The sequence below is a fragment of the Triticum dicoccoides genome, chromosome 6B (assembly GCF_002162155.2).
Source record: "Triticum dicoccoides isolate Atlit2015 ecotype Zavitan chromosome 6B, WEW_v2.0, whole genome shotgun sequence".
NCBI classification, from domain to species: Eukaryota; Viridiplantae; Streptophyta; class Magnoliopsida; order Poales; family Poaceae; genus Triticum; species Triticum dicoccoides.
This window is the reverse complement of record NC_041391.1, coordinates 359576955-359597367: the sequence shown is the minus strand read 5'-3', so window position 1 is coordinate 359597367 and position 20413 is coordinate 359576955. Positions and strand designations below refer to the sequence as shown.

Sequence of the window (20413 nt, the reverse complement as noted above, 5' to 3'; positions counted from 1 at the left end):
TACGGTTTAAGAGTAGTTTCAAATTTACTAAATCCTGGAATTCTGTTTTAAATTTTTTTGCAACTTTTCGGTACTGTTTTCACTCCAGTTTTTGAACCTTCCATATGTAGAAATAGTTTTAAGATTACTTACGATTTTAAGTAAATTTTGAAATTAATGCGGCGGCTAATGAGTGACAGCGGCCATTTTTTGTGAAATTTTTACAATCCGCTGGTCGAAATGATTCAAATGACACGTCGTTGGAAAGATATCGACGAGACGCAACTTTTTCATGTTGAACACTCTCTCTAATTTCATACAATTTAAGAGCAGTTTTGAATTTACTGAAATGCGGACACCCTGTTTTCGCGATACCAAAATCAACTTGTGTACTGCATCAGACAGAAGAACGCACTGCTCCAGACTGAAAACACACTGCATCAGACAGTTAAGTGAACTTCATTATTTGTTTTATTTAGACATAAATTTTCTCAGTCGAGAAAGTGGACCGGACTTCACATCGAGCATAAGTGAACCGCAAAAGTATGGAGAAGTGAACCACATTACATTTTTTGTCGTTTCGGTAAGAATTTTTCCTGCACTTACAAGATGAACATCATCAGACAACCGAACGCACTACTTCAGTTGGAAAACCGCACCACATCAAATGGTCAAGTGAACTGCATTACTTTTTTTGTCGTTTGCCTAACACACATTATCATAGGTTCATCACAGGGGAAGGGCAACAAACTTCATATAAAATATGTTGATACAAATTTTGCAAAACAACTCCTCCCAAAATAATAAAAAGTGAACTCCTATGTACAACCTTTTTTACAAAGTAAACTCCTCTATACTATGCACTGCAAATCTAAACAGATTTTTTTATGAACTTTACTAGCGGAGCCCAGTCGAACTCCATGACCCACAAGAGGACATCAATCAAACTCTGAGTGAACTACAGACGGGAGTCCATCGCGACAAAGCCAAGTGCATCTTGTGTTTCCTTTTTTATAATTGAATTTTGCTCCATTTTTTCTGCATTAGAGAACATAGTTTACTGATATGTGTCTTCGTTTGAGCTCACCGAAGTGCACACACGCACTACACATCCAGAGCTAGCAGATTGCACACACGAAGGGGTCCGCACCGCCAGAGGACAAGGAGGCCACTACCGCAGTGAGGCCACGCCGACCTCAATTCGGTGGTCGCTAGAACCCTAGGAGGTGACGGTTGCTGGATCCGTCGGGAGAGGTGCCCTGCCGCACGGATCCGATGTGGGAGCTTAGTGCTATGGCGGCGCTTCTCCCTGTCCCTAGCAACGCAGCGGGAGAAAGCGCTAGTGGGGGTGAGACGGGTGGTGGCCAGCGCGACGAGCCCCATGGCGACGAGGAAGGTGCTTGGAGGGAAGGAAGGTGGTGGTGCCATGGGCTACACAGCGTCGCTGCCTGCAGTGCCTGCCATCCGTCACCCGCGATGCCGGCTGCCTGATTTGGCCACCTGCCCGTCCCAGATCCACTCGCACGGGGGGAGTCCGGTCGTCATGAAAAAAGCAGGTACGAAGTCAGAAGGGTGAGAGAGGGGAACGTCGTCGCCGTACCGAGCGAGCTCCTCTAGATCGGTCGTCATGGATCTCACCGGGGCGATGGCTCGAGTTCATCGGCCTCCTTTTCCCCTCGATCCGGTGGAGCCTGACTGGCGATCCGGCGCCAGTGTGTTAAGAACCAACTCTCACTACTCAATCACAGTAGCCGATTACAAGAGGTAGCTAATCTGGGATACAAGTTGCAGCAGGAAATGGGGATTGAGAAGAGAGCCAAAGGAGGAAGAGGAAAGAGCCGCCGCCGGTTCGTGCCGTGATCCACTGGATAGGTTGTTCGTTGCTTTTGCCCAAGTATTTGTAGCTGCAGCGGCCAGAGGATTCCCAGCCGGGCCAGGCCCATGTGATGTCCAAAGGCAAGCCCATATGATGTCCAGAGGCAAGCCCATATGGGCTAGGGGAGGGCCCTGACATCCCCCCTTCTTGAGATTCGGCTTGCCCCCAAGCCGACGCCACCAAGACCCTCCCGGATCCCATTGCACTCGATCGTCCTTGCCCCTTGAACGACGCCATTGAGAACCGCCCGGATCCCATGGCACTGGGTGTTCCTTGACTAGCTTGATGTCGTGGTGGTAGTCGAAGTCGGGGTTGACTTGAATGACGAGGTTGTAGTAGTCGTGGCCGATGGCGACCTCAACGAAGAAGATGTCGAGGAAGTAGTTGTTGTAGACGCTGATGTAGTACTTGTGGTCGACGTAGCCTTGCACCAAGCCGGCAGCAACAACGACCGCGATGACATTCCCCACTCCTTGAAAATGCTCTTCATAGCAGCATTGAGAGAACGACATACCACTCATGGCTGGTGAGCATCGACATAAGGATCTTCAACCCCCTTCTTTCAGCATGCTCTTGACCAGAGAGGGTACAAGGCACCATTCCACCCACGGCTCGTGCTTCCTTGCTAAAGACCATTGCCCCTGTAACCTTTGACGGCTGAAGATGCGAAGTTGGCATGGTAATGCTCCTGGGGTCCCATGACTTGTGCATAATTGCAATTTGTATGTTATTCATGCTTGTGTTGTCGTCAGGGTCAGGTAGTGACATTTGTTGCTCAACGAATAGATGAATGGGGTTGCCCATATGAGATACTCGTTCCACCTTTCCCACCATACCATCTAGTTCAGCAACATCTTGCGATGGGCCTCCTAGTACGCTCCACTTTCTTGTGGAAAGAAAGGAAATTAGCACAAATGACTTGTTGTCAGGTAGCACAAGAACCTCAAATTTAATCAGTGGCCAAGGGGACGTCTTGTCATGCAGAGATTCAGCTATGGCCTGCTTGCTGAACAAAGACACCTGAGCGAAAACAATGATATGAAGTGGCCTTCGGGACTTCGGCTGAAACAATGCAAAATAATTCCCAGGCAGTGTAACATGTTGCTGCAACTCAGCTCCAATAGATTTCGCTGGTAAATCGCTCAGAAGGGTTGCGATGATCTGTATCATAAGCAAGTGATAAGCATTTCCACCAAGCATTTTTGCACCAAATGGGGGGCAACAGTTAAAAGTGATCAGTAGTATAGTTAGGTGAATTCTAGCTCTGGAACCCCCAGGTATTTGTTTAGCATTGCATTTCTTAACAAGATGGCCACTCCTCTTATATTCCCTCTGAACCAAAAGTGGCCAATTTGCTGACATGCTCATGGTCTTCATGCCCCCCTGCAATTTCTCATGCCAAGGAATATTATAAGTAGTAGCTTGCTCCAGAACGTGATTTTCACATAAGTTCAGCCGCTCTTGGTTTTTACACACATGGTATTTAGTGCTCCACAATTGCTCATGGCACAAACGACTAGTCAACTTCTCATGAATAACAAGAAACTGCACTGCTCGGCAATCCCGGGAAAAATGTGGCCCTGCTAGCTTCAGCTGAATATTTTTTTGACTGAACCCAAACCTTGGATGTACATCTCGAGCCCGAAATGCAGAAAAGGCCTTCTTAGAGGGAGATAGTTTCAACTGCACACTCGAGAGATACAACACTGACATGCTCAAAACCTGTACTGCTCGGCAATTGCATGACAATGATGGCCACGGATGCTTCAGCTGGGTCGTCCCTTGACTGAACTCGAACAGTGGTTGCGCCTTTGTTTGGTGCTCACGGTCCGCACCTGGTGTGTCATAACCTTGTAGCTCAGTTGAAATAGATAACCTCCATTCCTGCTCAGGCTGACATGGTTTCCGCTGTACAATTTGTAGGTACTTCCAGGATTCTCTCGGGAGCTTTAGATCACCAGAAAAATTCTTCTGTATGCAGTGTCTACGGTGATTGCCCACAAGATCTCCAACATGACATGATTCCATTGGAAAGCTGCTACTAGTCAAACCCATGTCAAGCACTTGGGCAAACTGATATGGATGTGCCCTGAATGTCCATTTATGAAGGCTATGAACAGAAGTAGTCACCGAGAAGTTGCAATGGGCAACACTAGAATGACAAACCTCTGATGGCACACTGACTGCAAATGATGGCCATGGAGTTGGTTGAATCTCATTCCCTTCTGCAATATGATCTTCCAGAAACGATGGCCACGGTATCGGCCGTAGTAGCAGGCCCTGGTGCCTTGTGTGCGGCGAGACGTCCCAGACATGGTTCAAGAACGGTTCTCCATCTGGATGTACTGCAAAAGAAAGCTCTGTTTGATAGTCACCCGGCTGGTGGTCAGGTGGCCACCACTCATAGCCAAAATCATCAGTAAAACAGCTTTGAGGGATGTCATAGAAGAGAACAACACCCTCCTCAACAATCTGCACTTGAATAGGGGGTGGCCACGGTTGCTGCTTGATTTCCTTTTGCAATGGTGGCAGTAGTAAGCATTTGCTCCCCATCACAAGATGAACGCCATTTGGTCGATGCTCTGTGCGTGCAATTGGCTGCACCCTGGCATTGCCGTGGACGAGGACAACCGAAGGCACTGATTTCGCCGAGTGCGCGACCAACAAAATCAGGGACGCATCAGCAACGTCGTCGCAGTTGTTGTCAGGGTCATACCTCGAGAGCATGGGAGGTATAGGGGTGGCAAGTTGGACATCGATGGTGATATCGACAGCCCAGGGCGTGGTCGCAACAACCTGGTACTCCTTCTGGTCTTCCGGTTTGGCCATTGGAGGGGTGGGCGTGATGTCGTTGAGGTCGACCGCTGGCTTGAGAAGGATGGCAGTAGGGGCATCATGGCCCGTGTCGCCAAATTCGGTGGTGGCGACCTCGTCCGAGCATTTCATCGAACAGATGACGTGCGCCATCTCGATGGAGGCAGGGGCCGTGTCGTGGAGGACCTTGAGGACCTCCTGGGACTTGGTGGTGGAGCAGGAGACGTCGGGGACGGGCGCGGACGAGGCATGCGTCGTGGTTGAAGCCGCCGGATCGATAAGCGAGGTGACCATGGGAGGGTCACCCACTCGTGCAATACCCAATGCTGAGCACATATCGTCTGCCTGAGCGCATAACCTCTCGAGATACCACAACAACTGCTCCTTGGTGGACATGGCATCCCACTCTGGTGGTTTGTCGGCAGGCATGGCGTTGTCGCCGATGGAACGGATGAATCGGTGTGGAAGAAAAATTGGGGAAAATTTGGGTGGTGGAAAGGTGGTGGACTGGCTCTGAATACCAGATGTTAAGAACCAACTCTCACTACTCAATCACAGTAGCCGATTACAAGAGGTAGCTAATCTAGGATACAAGTTGCAGCAGGAAATGGGGATTGAGAAGAGAGCCAGAGGAGGAAGAGGAAAGAGCCGCCGCCGATTCGTGCCGTGATCCACTGGATAGGCTGTTCGTTGCTTTTGCCCAAGTATTTGTAGCTGCAGCGGCCAGAGGATTCCCAGCCGGGCCAGGCCCATGTGATGTCCAGAGGCAAGCCCATATGATGTCCAGAGGCAAGCCCATATGGGCTAGGGGAGGGCCCTGACACAGTGCAGCAAGGAGGAGGCCGAAGTCTCCGGATCAGGTCAAGCTAGGGTGCCTCGGGTGGTCGCTGGAAGATGGCCGCCCGCCCTGGATTTCATCAGCGATGTAGGAGGAAGGGAAGGGTGGAGACAGCAGGAAGGGATGGGAACGAAAGAAGGTGTGGGGGTCGTGGGCGTCGGGGTTGGAGGTGGGGGCGGGGTCAGTGCAAGTAGTGGGTTGCACGTTTAATTTACGAGGCTGCTTGCGCCGGGTGGTTGGGTGATAGCAGAATAAGGGTAGGTGTTATTAGAACTAGTGGGCCTGTTGGCGCAGAGGCACGCTAAATCCATGCGCGTGATGAAAAAAATATACATGGTTTAATCCCCTTTAATAGGAAACATGGTGGATTGTTGTTTATAATTAGATTTATATACACATTTTAATTTGATAGCACAAAATGCTTGCTACCATGTTCACAAAGGTTCATCTAAAATCATGTTAGCATTGAAAACATTTGCATTTTTGAGTGACTTTTTGTTTGAGCAAAAAATACATGGTCTTTGTTTTAAAACATATGTACCTTCAAAATCATGATTGCTTTTAAAATATTTTCATTAGTTAGAAGTTTTAGGTTTGAGAAAACATGTATGATTGAAGCTTTAGCCCTTCTGCATAAAAATAATGAAGGAATATCAAACATTGAATAGAAGATGAACAACAGTTTGAGACGTCCCCATAATAGAAATAGCTATCATCTATGACATTTGTTTTATAACTATCAAAGATGTGTAAAACATCATTTCTATTGAGTCCACATAACAAGTATTTATGGTAAGAGGCACCATTCAATAGATTAAAGAAAAAAGGGGGACTAATTAATAGTTCGACACTAAAGCATCGGCCACTTGCATGGTGGTAGGAGCAAGTGGCGGTGTGTCAAGTCTCTTAGTTGCGGTACATATCCTGAAGCCTTGCAGAGCTCCATGGTCATATTGCATCGTCAGATGCACATTTTCGCTACAACCGATACATGCACCTCAAACAACATTGTTGGTGTTTTACCTGGTAAAATAGGTAGTAATACAAATTTATTTGCCAGGTGCAAATTGCACCAGCGACTTGTACGAAAAAAATGCATTGTATCATTAAGATCACTATCCGGCTAGTTTTACAAAAAAAAAATGAATCCAGAAAACAAATGGTGTTTTCCCCTGTAATACCTGAATTCGACATCACAAGGGATTCTATTCAGTTTTGTGAGCATGTTGAACACAAGATACTTTATTCTGTCAGTCAATAAACTATTAATGTAAACAATTCAAGATTTGCATGGGTACAAACATAGTTAAAATAAACCTCCACATTCTTTATGGTTTAGTTAAACTCTACAGAAAAATAGAGAGGACCATGGAGAGAAACATGCTGAAACTAAAACCAGAGGAGGGAGCGGCACACATCATCCATCATCTTTAGAAAATCCACATTAGGAAAATAAAATGTAAGTGATAGAGGGATAGAGAAGCACCTAATTTCCTTGGTCCTATCTCTTCTTTCTTGGATCTGGACCGTCATGATTAGAAAATCCACATATTAGTAATTTCATAGATGTACATTAGAGAAATTGTTCAGCAAACAATCAATTTAGATATACAAGCAGCTATGTATACAACAGAGAAGTAGAATGCAGAACGTACATACACGGCAATATATGAGACTTTTATACTAAGTGTGACCAAAGGCAGCTAGTTGATACTCCATCAGACAGTATATCTACAAATATGACAATGTAAAAAAAAATGCGATCATAGCCAACATTGATCTGCTAGTTAGGGGATCTCTATTTTGCTGAAGTGAACAATGCGCATGCAAAATTCTACATAGTTTCAAGAGTATAGAATGTAATCCCACCTTCACATGTGCTTGCTACACTAATACACAAATACATTGTAGGATACCAATCCTAAGTTAATTTGGCACCAACCTAGATTGCAAGCTATGTCGCGGACTGGCGGGAGACACACGGCGACCTGCAAGCCAAGATGATGGGAGGGGGTGGTTAGAGAAAGATGACATAATGACTTGCAAGCATGTGATTTATAGTCTAATAAATATCTCATGGAATTGGGAGGAAAACAAAAAATAAAGGTGCTGACAATTAGTAGAACCCAATACCCAGATATTGAATAAAGTGTGACGCTAAAGTTAGCCCAAGCATCTCCCCGTCAGAACATCCACAACATTTCACCTCTAAAATTTACCTCTACATAATTTTTACTAAACAATGTTTTGCCAGAATGTCATACACCTTTTCATCACAACAATCCCTTTCTTATATACAGAGCAATGTGAACAAAAACTAATCTTAGTGAACTAAAAGTTAGTCTACATGCTAATAAAAAGAGTCAATCTGACAGCATAGAAGAGCATATTGCCACCATAAGCAATTTCCCCTTGTGGTGATAGCAAGAGGAATCTGGTAAAAATGTTCTATGATGGCTATGATCTGGATATGATTCATGATTGAAAGTTAGTGTTCACAAATGGTTGATCGGACAAAACACCAGATGTTCAATCACGCAAGCAGCAAGCATGAGCCAAAACAGAACACAACTGTGCCAAATCCTGAATATTAACACAATCTAAACTAATGACCATGACAACACATACCAAAGAAAACAATGCAGCAGCTAGATAGAAAAGGAAGTGAACAAACCTTCGCTAGCAGAACAAATAAGCAGCAACCTCAGACCGAGATTATGTAATGGCGTGGAGGCCCATTTGAGACCATGTGCGCTTTGAAAATATTTCCATTTTTCCATTAGCTTTGTGTGAGAAAGCACACAGACAGCCCAAACCATACCTGGACTCATATCACTCTAATAATTTCAGACAAGTTTTTGAACAAGCAATAGGAAACAACCATTTATTCTAGACCAAATTCGAGTGGAACCCCCAAAATTCTCTTTGTTCAGGCTTTACATAATCTCACAACACGGTAACAACAGTAGCTTTCCTATATGTCGTTCCTCGTCATCTGGTTTTCTAATGTTCAAGGCATATAACAACTACTCACTCTACACATGTTCACAAGGAAATATGCATATCCTATAACACCTAGAATCAATACTCCCAGCACATACACACAAAATCATACAAGAACCAGCTGCAGTTATTGCTTGGCACGAAGCCCTGAATCATTCTTTCTTCACGGATTTCGCCTTGTCAGCGCCACTGTACGGAGCGACATGGTACACATATTGCTAGAGGACCAAGAAGATAACCCTTTCTACGATAATCAAGACATTCTGGATTGCATCCTGTATGCGCTCGACGTCCAGCTAGAAATGGCGAGTCTGAATAACCCCTACAGCAGCCAAAATGTCCAGTACACAACCCTATAGACAGATAACCATATTCAAGAAGCAGGAGTTTGATCAGATTTGAATTGATAAAAAGAAATTGTGTCACAAAATGGAATGGGTGTCGTATTTACCTATTTAGTTTCCTACCGCTAAGGATTGCAAGTTAGAATGTTAGTCTCAAGCACCCATAGACAATAGGGTGGTTCACTAACAGCAACAGTCCACTGGGAATGTCTACAGCAGCAAAGTTGTGTGTTGAAAGGTGAAATAATTTAACTGATTTATGCTCATAAACTCGTTTCAAACTTATCTCTAGCTTTATTTTTCACCGTGCATAGTTGTTTCTTTGCGACCTTTATTTTTATTTTCTTTCTGAATTTGAATATTTACATGGCAATGCATGGAAAATTAAACTGCAGATAAAGCTCCTAGACTGATAACCTTAGCCATAATAACAAAATAAGGTAATTAAATATCATGCTGAACAAATCCAAAGAGTGAGTGAGAGGAGGGCTTCATGCAAAATCATAGCAGATAACATGGCAAGAATAAAAGGCCTTAACTATCAACATTACTAAACCAATATCGCCACCTTAACTAAATGTCCGATGCAACCACGAAGACAAACTTGCGTACAATTACATCAATAACATTCAGACACACAGGAAAAAAACTAACCCCAATGATAATTACAATAATTTTCAGGAGTCTTTACGCCAGGAGAGGAAGTGGTTTACCAGCGAGAAAGACAAGACAATCCCTTTCATGCACAAAAACATAGCAAGAGGCTTGTGAGCTACCAACTCCTTGGCAAACAAGTGATAGAATATGACCAAGGCATATAATGCCATGGAGACTGAAAAATTTCAGTATAAATGTGAATGTCCAGCTGACCCTACTGGTGTACAGCCCAACAAGCCGAAGTGTAATAATCAGAATGGAGCATACAGGCCTAAAAACAAGAAATTGCCAGGTCTAGTACTTCAGAAGCTTTAATCTCTTGTGCTCCAACAGAACATTGCGGGGCTACAAAGCACAGATCCAGAAGCATATTGGTTACTTTCAGTACGCACAAAGTAAAACTAATGAACAGGGTGAAAAGCCTTAACTAACAGTACTGCTAGTAGCTTCCTGACTACATATGCAGGACACCATCGTTTAAATGCATATAGGCAAATATAGTGAACAACACATGAAGAATCGTAAGTTACAATCATAACTCAAGCAATGACTACTATGTGCATGCTTCGGTGAAACAATTCGTATGGACAAAACACATACCAAAAATGGAGCAAAAGAAAAGAAATGTAAATCTATTTATGCTACAGAACTGACATATGTTTTTGGTATTTGCTCGGATCTGAGACAATGTCGGGGCCACCCAATCTAATCTGAAAATACTCATTCATCAGAGTTAATATGCAGTTTATTGAGAGTAAGATCAAACAAAAAAAAACATAGGAAATGGCAAGAGTGTCCAACATTGCAAATAAACAATAGACCAGACAAAATATTCAAAAGCTTGTAGACACAAACACAAATAGTTGGTAGCCAGACCTACGATCAAAAATTACTTGAATGTTTATTTTTCTTAGATTGCAAGGAGCGGATCATTAGATTACTTAGTACTGGCTACAAAAAGCATATGTAGCCTTCTCTTCAACTTGTGAGCAGGTTGAATTCGATGTTCCAGTGCATGGTCCCCTGCTGTGCACACACAATTGGGCGATCCAAGTGCGAGTACTCACACAATGGAAGGCAGACTGTGCACGATGACACACGACCCGCTCTATTTCCTTCCTGCTGTTTCGCTTCATTCCACACAAAGACTGAAACCAGCAAGCACCAAGATAGTGATTAGAACTCTGAATTTCACACACAGATTAAGGAGTGACACACACAAATTAAGCTTCGGTAAGAAGTTCAGTTAGAGTTCGTCACCTCCCACGGTCGACCTCCTCTCTGAGGAAAAGGCGGGCCCTCCTCCCTGTCATCGTCTTCCTTCAAGAAATTGCATAAACTGGGACTTAGAATTAAGAAATCGCCACACATGTATGAAGCATCAAGAAATTTATACTATTGGATTAAGGCACAAACAAATTGAAAATACATAGCATGAGAAGGAGGGGGAGGAGCAGGAAGAGAAACAACACAAGAGATTGGAGGAAGGAGCTCACGTAGGGAGGGGCCACCAGAAGGGGAAAGGGAGACGGCGGAGCAGGTCAACCGAGACAGACGCCTTGAGCAGCTCACAGTGGTGGACTTCGAAGCCGTTGTTGCCATCAACCATCTCCATCAACTAGCCAATGAAGGGAGGCACAGACTGGGTTCGCCTTACCTCCTCCATGTAGCAGGCAAGCAACTCGTGTTTCATGTTCTTCTTCGCATCCTTGTGTAGCCTCTTGGATCAGGCGGTCGTCATCCTCGGCGGCGACGCGGGAAGAGGAAGGGGCAGAGGTGCCCTCTCCCCTCCGCCGCTGGACCTCCCTTTCCTCTTTCCTCTCTCTCTCTCATTCTCATCTTCTCAGGGACGGATCCATGGGGTCGCCGCCGCAGAAGATCGCCTCGCGTTGGATCCAACGAGATGAATGAGATGCGGGAGGGGGAGACCAGCATGGGAGGATGGAGGAGGAGGAAGCGAGCATGGAGGCGGCTGGGAGGAGCGAGGGTGGCGGATGGCAATTGCTAGGGTTCGTGCGGAAGGAGGGAGGGTGCCGCGACTATGGAAATTGGAGGGGAAAGGGGCTGGGCGTGGGATTGGGCAAGGACTGGATGCGGCGCGCGAGTTGCAGATTGGACAAAATCTCGCGCACATGAGCGCGGTTGACCCAGCCAATACATAGTCGAGATGAGCCCGCCAGTCCTTGGACGAGAAAAGAACTGCATGGTGAAAACGAGATTTACCGCAAGGTGAAAATCCAATGGCACAAGAGAGAAAAAGATCAGATCCAACGGCCCAAAGTGCAAGAAATCGAGGGAGCTCCATGGAGGAGGGTCCGCTAGCAGCCTTATAGGTTACAGTAAGGTCTTAAAGGGGTGTGTGTGCACTGAATGCATGGTAAGTGCAAAATATGGCTCAAATAAATCAAACGGACATGAAGTGCACCAGAAAACCGAACCTAGGGTACAATGGTGATTGCTTACACTTGAAAAAAATTAGAGGCCAAACGATGACCTCATGTCTTGATGAGGGCATCCCAGTACCTCATGTTGTCCCTATGAAGGAGGGGGTGAAGCCCAACTTCAGGACTCCTCCAAGTTAGAGGCGTGCCAAAGGAGGTGACCAAACCATGTACTTGGTCTCTTCCAGTTATATATATATATATTTCTAGGTCATGTTATGGGCCACTTAGGATTTTTATTGTGTTTCGGTGTGGGCCTGTCCAACCGATTAGTTTTCTAGATGCCTATATAAGGAGGCCAATGGCTAGGTTTAGAGGGGGGGTTTAGATTGAGTTTGAAACATTGTCTTCACGTGGTGAATCATCCCTCCGGGGACGGCGCTACTGGTTATCAAATAAAGTGATGGTTGCGTGAGGGTTCTTGTGTGATCAAGGATTATCGTGCCAAGGTTAGAGGCGTGTTGCTCATCTCCGCGTTGCTGGCTGGATTCGTTTCCTCGCCTTCAGGTTGCGTGGATTGCTCCCGTGTTTAGAAGGTTTGCTATCTAGTTTGTCTTGCGGTGAAAGATCGGGCAAAAACTATAGGATCATCACGTTGATCCTTATTATGTGGTATCAGATTACTGGGTTCCTCACCGCGAGTTCGTCCTGTTGAGATTGCATCGTTGCCGCCAGTCTGTTCTGCGGAGAGTTCTCATGGATCACGGTGCAATTTGCTGTTCGGCAAGGAGATTAGTGGCGGCAAATTCGCGAGGGCCGAGCACGCTTGGATCTGTGTCTCGGCGGGGAGTTTGTCTTCCAGTCAGATCAAACTGAGGGCGTCGGTGCTATCAATTTTCCTTGCGATCTCGACGAGGTTTGGTCGCTCAGATAGGAAGGACGGCGCTGTTTTCGGCTGCCTCCGGATTTTCAGGAAGCAGAGCGATTTGGTTGGTACGTGATGGAGTACTAGTTAGTTTTGGAGTTTTGCGATCAGCTTGCCGTATTTTTAAATTAGTTAAATCCTATAATTAGTTAAGGCAGGAGAGAGTAGATTCTCTTGTTTCAGTCCGTTTGGAAATCAACTCACGGTAGAGTCGGGTTCGTGGTACAAAAATATCTGCGATTTTATTTTCTGTTGGCCGGATCAGGAAGATGGCTTCGACATGGTTTTCTCGGCTAGATGAGAGTTCTAAGGAACGGGCTTGGGCTGAGATAGCTGATATACAAAAGATTACTAAGAGATGCGGGCGGAATTAAAAAAGCCTACTACAGTTTTGCCGTGCATACTGTGCAGCACTCTACGAAGGTAATTTCCAAGGACATAACCGTGGTGAAGATAGATGATGTTAACGACGACAACGAGGCAAAGACAACACGTACTGGTTCTAAGGAGGACAAGGCTGATGTTGACACGATTTCGGTGGATGATGTTGTACCGTTGATTGGGCTGAATGTGCAACTCAAGCGGGTACATGGCGATGCATGCATGATAGTTGATAGAGGTCAGCGTTGGAATTTATTTCAGACGCAGTGCATGATCAAGGACAAAGCGTGCAAGTTGATGATTGATGGTGGTAGTTGTACCAGTGGCATAAGCAAGACAATGGTGGCATCTTTGAGGTTGTCCACCTGGCGTATTCCTGAACCTAAGCATCTACAATGGTTGAATAGTTGCGGTATGCTGAAGGTTACACACAAGGTGCGTGTTCCGTTCACAGTTGGTGAGTATGCTGATGAGGTGGAGTGCGATGTATTGCCATTGGAGGTGTGTGGATTGTTACTTGGGCGTCCATGGCAGTATGATCACAATGCTACTCATGTTGGGAGAGCAAATATGTATACATTTTTGCATGATGGCAAACAGCGAATGTTGAAGCCGATGATAGATGATCATATCAAGTCTGATGTGGTGTTGGTGGTGCACAAGGAGAAAGTGCACAAGGCCAAGCCACAACAGAGGATAGTTTAGCTTCCGACAGAGGAGCATGATGCGAGGAGTGTCAATACTGATATTGTTTCCGCCATGTCTGTCAATGACAAGCAAGTTGTGCCTGTTGGTGACAAGCAGGTTGATGTCAAGCCTCTTAGTGATGAGATGATGATGATTGCAGCTAGTCCTACACTTCCAATTTGTGTCGACCAAGGCATTCAGATAGATGATAATGGTGTTGCTCGTGTCTCAGTGCATATGGAGGAGCGGGTAGTAGACCGCAGGTTTGTTGGACCCGTTGTGCGGAGACTTGTTGGAGCAGCTATGCATATGCATAGAGGCAAAGATGGATGAGTTCGTCAATTGTGTGGCCCAGGCATTGCTCCTATTTTGCAGGGTTGTACAAAGAAGGTCCATGTTCAGTGATAACGAGCTCCGTCGACAATGAAGAAGAAGAAGGTGGTGGCGCCTAAGTCCAAGATTATGTGGCGACGGAAGGTGGTGCCACCTGTTGTGGCAAGTTCAACTAGCCGAGAGGGAGGAGGTGGTGTGGCAGGTCAGCAAGACTTGTAGATGGCGGCGAAGCGTGCCAATGTACCTGATTTGATGCCACTCATTAGAGAAGACCCTCCAGCGTTAAGGACAACACCTTTTCAAGTGGGGGAGGATGATGAGGGCATCCCAGTACCTCATGTTGTTCCCGTGAAGGAGGAGGTGAAGCCCAAGTTCAGGACTCCTCCAAGTAAGAGGCGTGCCAAAGGAGGTGACCAAACCATGTATTGGTCGGTTCCAGTTTTATCTATATTTATTTCTAGGTCATGTTATGGGCCACTTAGGATTTTTATTTTGTGTGTTTAGGTGTGGGCATGTCCAACCGACTAGTTTTCTAGATGCCTATATAAGGAGGCCAATGGCTAGGTTTAAAGGGGGAATTTAGATTGAGTTTGAAACATTGTGCTCACGTGGTGAATCATCCCTCCGGGGACGGCGCTGTTGGTTATCAAATAAAGTGATGGTTGCGTGAGGGTTCTTGTGTGATCAAGGATTAACGTGCCATGGTTAGAGTCGTATTGCTCATCTCCATGTTCCTGGCTGGATTCGTTTCCTCGCCTTCAGGTTGCGTGGATTGCTCCCGTGTTTAGAAGGTTTGCTATCTAGTTTGTCTTGCGGTGAAAGATCGGGTAAAAACTATAGGATCATCACATTGATCCTTATTATGTCTTCATTCAAACAAGAATATGATCTTAGTTGATGTAAATGTTTTCAAATAGCACATGGTTCATTCATGAAAGCTGTGTGCCTACCAAAACGTGGCCGATGACCCCCTATTGTGTGCAATGTGAGTCGTGCGTTCTGATTGGCCGGAACCCAAACCCCACGGATTGTACTTCTGAACCGTTGGATGCCCCTAGATCAAATGACAATCCTTACCCCTTTCATTAGCACATGCAGTTGCAGTTGAGCTTTTATTTATATGCACAAAATGCACATTTAATTCAAAACATGGCTTAAATATAGCAAATGATACATGAAATGCGCCAGAAAGTCAAACCTATGGTATAGTGTTGATTATTTGTCGTGTAAATTTTTTGAGGCCAAATGATGAAGCCACCGGCCATTGGAGTTTTAATTGCCATGTCTCCTATTCGAACCCATGATGCTTGTTGTCAGGCATTCTGGTTTCCAAGGAGCGATTATCAAAACATGCGCTAGACTTTACCAAAAAAAATTCCACGGGGTCATTAGAGCACGCCGCTGTCACACACGGACTCCATCTGAATTTCCTATAATTAAAATACGAACTAGGCCTACGATGGTGGCCGCACCACGTAACCAAAATGTTTGCAAAATCTCCCCGCTTACTGGACAAACGATGAAAACTCGCAAAGCGACACACAAATAATTTGTACACCTTCTTTGTTAACACCCACATGTAGTAGTAGGCTTTTGATTTTAGATGCACTAAATGCACAGTAAATGCAAAAAAATTGATTAAATATAGCAGACGAGAACTGAATGGGCCAAAAAATCAAACCTAGAGTATATCAGTGATTGCTTACCGTGGAAAAAATTTCAAGGCGGAACGATGAAGTCACCGATGATTGGAGTCCGAATTGTCGCATCTCCTTTGGGATACTATGATCCTTCTTATGAGATACTCCGGTTTCTACGATGCGAGCATCAAAACTTGTGCCAAACTCTACCAAGATTTTTCCATGGGGTGGTGAGAGCATGAGAGACACACCGTTTTTTGAACTATATATACATTTCTTGTAATTAAAATACCAACAAGGCCTACGCATGTGGCTGCACCTTAAGGCCGAAATGTTTGAAAATTGTTCCGGTTTCTCGGACAATGAAAGAAAACTCGCAAAGCGGCATGCAAATGATCTTGCTAACACCAACATGTTCTTGCGGCACGGTCTATATACATATATATATGTATGTATGTATGTATGTATGTATGTATGTATATATGTATGTATGTATGTATATATAGGATGTGTCTATTCTACAACTGATTGTAGAATAATATTCTACAATAGGCAAGCCCCTATATAAGGTAGTTTTCAATCGGAGACCGACCCGACCAGGCAACACCTGCCCGGATCCCGAAAACAGATCCCCCGATCCCGCCGCCACCTCCCCACCGCCGATCACGTACTCTCCCTCCGCCGCCGCGCGCACCTCTCCCTCCCCGGCGAGCCATCCCACCCCCGCCGCGCACCTCTCCCTCCCCGGCGAGCCATCCCACCCCCTCCGCGCACCTCTCCCTCCCACGGCGAGCCATCCCACCCTGCCGCGCGCACCTTCCTCCACGGTTAACCACATTCTTCCCTCGGTGAGGCTGCCCCTGGTTCCCCTCCGGCGGCAAGGACAGAGCAGGACGCGGTGGCGGTGCTGGGCACGGACCCGGCGCCGCTGACGGTGCTGCTGGGGGACCTGGCGTCGCCAGCTAACGAGGGGCGGTCGCGGGCGGAGCGAACGTTCCACGCCCTCCGCGCCTCCCACCCATACGCCCTTGCGCTGCGCCTCGCGCACCTGCTGCTCTCCCCGGTGCACCCCGCGGCGCCCATGGCCGCCGTGCTCCTCCTCTGCTTCATCTTCCCAGGCTCCCAGGCCTTCGTCTACCCGGCGCTCGCCCCGGCCACGCAGTCCTCGCTCCGCGTGCTCCTCCTCTCCGCTGACTCCGCGCCCGGTCTCTCCAAGTTGTATTATTCTCCTCTCGCTGTCGAGGAGATTGAATGAAATTTTGACCTGCTGAGTGGAGAATTACGGGAAGTACAAGGGTAGCAGTAATGAGAAGTACATACAATATTTAGGTAGAAGTACAGAGCAGTACAGCATGCGAGCGAGGAAGTACCTGCTGAGAATTATTCCTGCTGGGGAGGCAGTACCATAGTTACAGTGAGAGAAGTACCGAGTAGTTTGAAGTAGCAGTACAGGGTGTCCTTTATGCTAATTTGGTACTCATCTTTTGCAGCTACTACTTGGAGCTGTGGAATCAACAAAGCTTATGGAAGTGCAAAAAGGTTCTCTGTAGTGAAGAGTAGCAGTACAGAATATCTTGAAGTAGTAGTGCAGATAAAAATGCAAAACTAGCCTTAATAAAAATTGTGTAATTGAGAAGTACAAACCCTATAAGATCAAGAAGTACGAAAACTGATATTCCCAAGAAGTACAAGATACATGTCGAAGGAAGCTGACGTATGTAAAATAATTTACGAGCAATACAAATTAATCATTTTGAGTAATACAAAAAATATATTATTGCAGAGCAGTACGAAACTCGTATTCTATGGGTGCGGGGTTATTACGGGTTCCAACGTCGAGCACAAGCATGAGATCCTTCTCCAGCGAGAGGTGCGAGGGTAAAATGTACTTCTCTTCATCGTGGCATTCTGTTTACTCCGGCGGGCGGTGAGGAGATTGAATGAAATTTTGACCTGCTGAGTGGAGAATTACGGGAAGTACAAAGATAGCAGTAATGGGAAGTACATACAATATTTAGGTAGAAGTTCATAGCAGTACAACATGCGAGCAAGGAAGTACCTGCTGAGAATTATTCCTGCTAGGGAGGCAGTACCATAGTTACACTGAGAGAAGTACCGAGTAGTTTGAAGTAGCAGTACAGGGTGTCCTTTATGCTAATTTGGTACTCATGCTTTGCAGCTGCTACTTGAAGCTGTGGAATTAGCAAGCTTAGGGAAGTGCAAAAAGTATCTCTATAGTGAAGAGTTGTAGTACAGAATATCTTGAAGAAGCAGTGCAGATAAAAATGCAAAACTAGCCTTAATGAAAATTGTGTAAATGAGAAGTACAAACTCTATAAGATCAAGAAGTACGGAACTGATATTCCCAAGAAGTACAAGATACATGTCGAAGAAAACTGACTTATGTAAAATAATTTACGAGCAATACAATTTAATCGTTTTGAGTAATACAAAAAAATGATTGCAGAGCTGTACGAAACTTGTATTCCACAGAAGTACAAGGCAAAGCTGTGTTCTTTTGAAAAATCCAAGCAGTACAATTTATTTATTTCGAGCAGTACAATTATTATTATTATTAACGAGCAGTACGAAACTCATATTCCACAGAAGTACAAGGTACATGTGGAGGGAATTTGAGTTCTCTGGAAAAAAAATTATTGGCAGTACAATTTAATCACTTTGAGACGTATAGAAACTTCTTTATTGTCGGGCAGTACGAAACTCATATTCCACAGAAGTACAATACTATGTTTCCTTGTAACATGAAAAATCTTGGTATTTTGAATATTGTTCAAAAACCGTGAAGAATTAGAAAATGTTAAAACACAAAAATTTGCTAAATTTCAATACCTTTCCAACGCCATATCATTTGCATCATTCTGAGATCCAAAGAACATCAATGATCGTATTTTAGTAGATCTAAAATTTAGTATTTTGAAAACTGTTTCAAAACTATGCATAATTTGAAAAAACTTAAAAAAGAAACGTTTGTAAATTTCAGTAGCTTTCCAACGGTATATCATTTGCGCTATTCCGAGAAGTGGTTAAAAAAATAATATATAATTACTGTTTGTCTATTTTGAATGAATCTCAATATTTTCAAAACTGCTCAAAAATTATGTAAAATTTGAAAAACATTAATACATGAAAAAGATGGGAATTTTAGTACCTTTCCAACGGCAAATCATTTGCATCATTTCGATATCCAAAAATGATCCATGATCATCTTTTAATAAAAACAGATTTTTAGTATTTTCAAAACTGTTCCAAAACTGTGCAAAATTTGAAAAAACTTAAAACATGAAAATGTTTGTAAATTTCAGTAGCTTTTCAATGGTATATAATTTGCTATATTTCGATAAGTGGTTAAAGAATTTCGTTCAAAACACTTTTCATTCAGCTTGTGATGATTTCTGTTTTTTGAAAATTCATAAAAAAAATAAAAAAAGTGAAGCAAGTTACAATATATAAGAATTGAGAATTTTCTGTAACTTTCCAACGGTATATCATTTGCGCTATTCCGATTAACGGTTTAGAATCTATTAGTGAATTACTATGCAAGTACAGAAGAGCAGTACCGACTTTACGAAAAAGAAGTACGGTTGTGTTATGCAGAAGGAGTACCAGATCTTTATTCCGGGTAGTACGAGATTATTGCAGAATATTATTCTATCATCGATTGTAGAATAGACGGCATGTATAAAGGGATTGAATATTCTTCACCCCCTCTATTTTATAATCAATGCACCGTAATTTTATGTTCCGTAAATTTTGTCTTATTTCATAAGTAAAAGGCGAACGTAAGAAAATTTATAATCGCCGTACAAAGTATTTTATGTTATGTAAAGTTAAGAACGTAAAAACATAATGTAAAATATACAGAAAATGTAATTTGTCTTGCCTTATGACCTATATTTTTGTTTTTTATGCCAAATTTTCACTACTAGGAAAAGGCTTATACATAGAAGTTTACCAGTAGCGTGTGTTTTGGCGCCCACGCTACTGATAATTACCAGTAGCGTGTGTTACAAACAGCACTACTGGTACGACTTAGCAGCAAGGTTGGTTTCTAGAGAGCACGCTACTGGTATGTTAGCCACACCACACCCCCCGGCCAAAACATAGTAGCAGCGTTGGTACCCTAACTAGCGCTACTGTTAATAAAATAGTAGTAGCGCCGGACAACAAAGAAGCGCTACTGCTACTTCTTCTATGTGTAATCTTTTACCAGTAGCGTGTTTTTTGGGCAAGTGCTATAGCTAGTTTTATGTACGAGTAGATATTTTGGCTGGCACACATAGCAGTAGCGCGCTTTGGTGCCCCGCGCTATTGCTATGGTCGCCAGCCAAAATATCTGCCACCTTTCCCCCCCTCTTCTTCCTACCCCTTTCTTTCTCCCCCTTCCCTCTTGCACTTGCTTGTTCTTCAATGCTTCCCCCTCTTCTTTGCCCCTCCTCCCCCCTCCATTAATGCCCTCCCTCCTTTCTCTTCCTTGTTTTTGCCCTCCTCCCCTTCTCTTCATTGCCCCTCCACCATCCCCTCCATTAATGCCCTC

General features: G+C 44.5%; 1 protein-coding gene across 5 annotated transcripts; it reads right to left on the bottom strand.

Moving 5' to 3' along the window:
• Positions 1–1698: 1698 nt before the first annotated feature.
• Positions 1699–11633, bottom strand: LOC119322328. 5 transcript variants are annotated; one of them, XM_037595824.1, is made up of 5 exons: positions 11008–11633; positions 10772–10831; positions 7450–10659; positions 6994–7028; positions 1699–6530 (listed from the first exon to the last, which is right to left on the bottom strand). In XM_037595824.1, exon 5 carries the CDS (start codon positions 5096–5098, stop codon positions 2342–2344), a length of 2757 nt encoding a protein of 918 aa, XP_037451721.1. In that variant the 5' UTR covers positions 5099–6530; positions 6994–7028; positions 7450–10659; positions 10772–10831; positions 11008–11633; the 3' UTR covers positions 1699–2341. The 5 variants fall into 5 exon arrangements, with proteins under 5 accessions (XP_037451721.1, XP_037451723.1, XP_037451722.1 ...); XM_037595826.1 differs by having other exon boundaries at positions 1699–7028; positions 7450–7495; positions 8182–10659; XM_037595825.1 differs by having other exon boundaries at positions 1699–7028; positions 7450–8863; positions 8962–10659.
• Positions 11634–20413: the final 8780 nt, after the last annotated feature.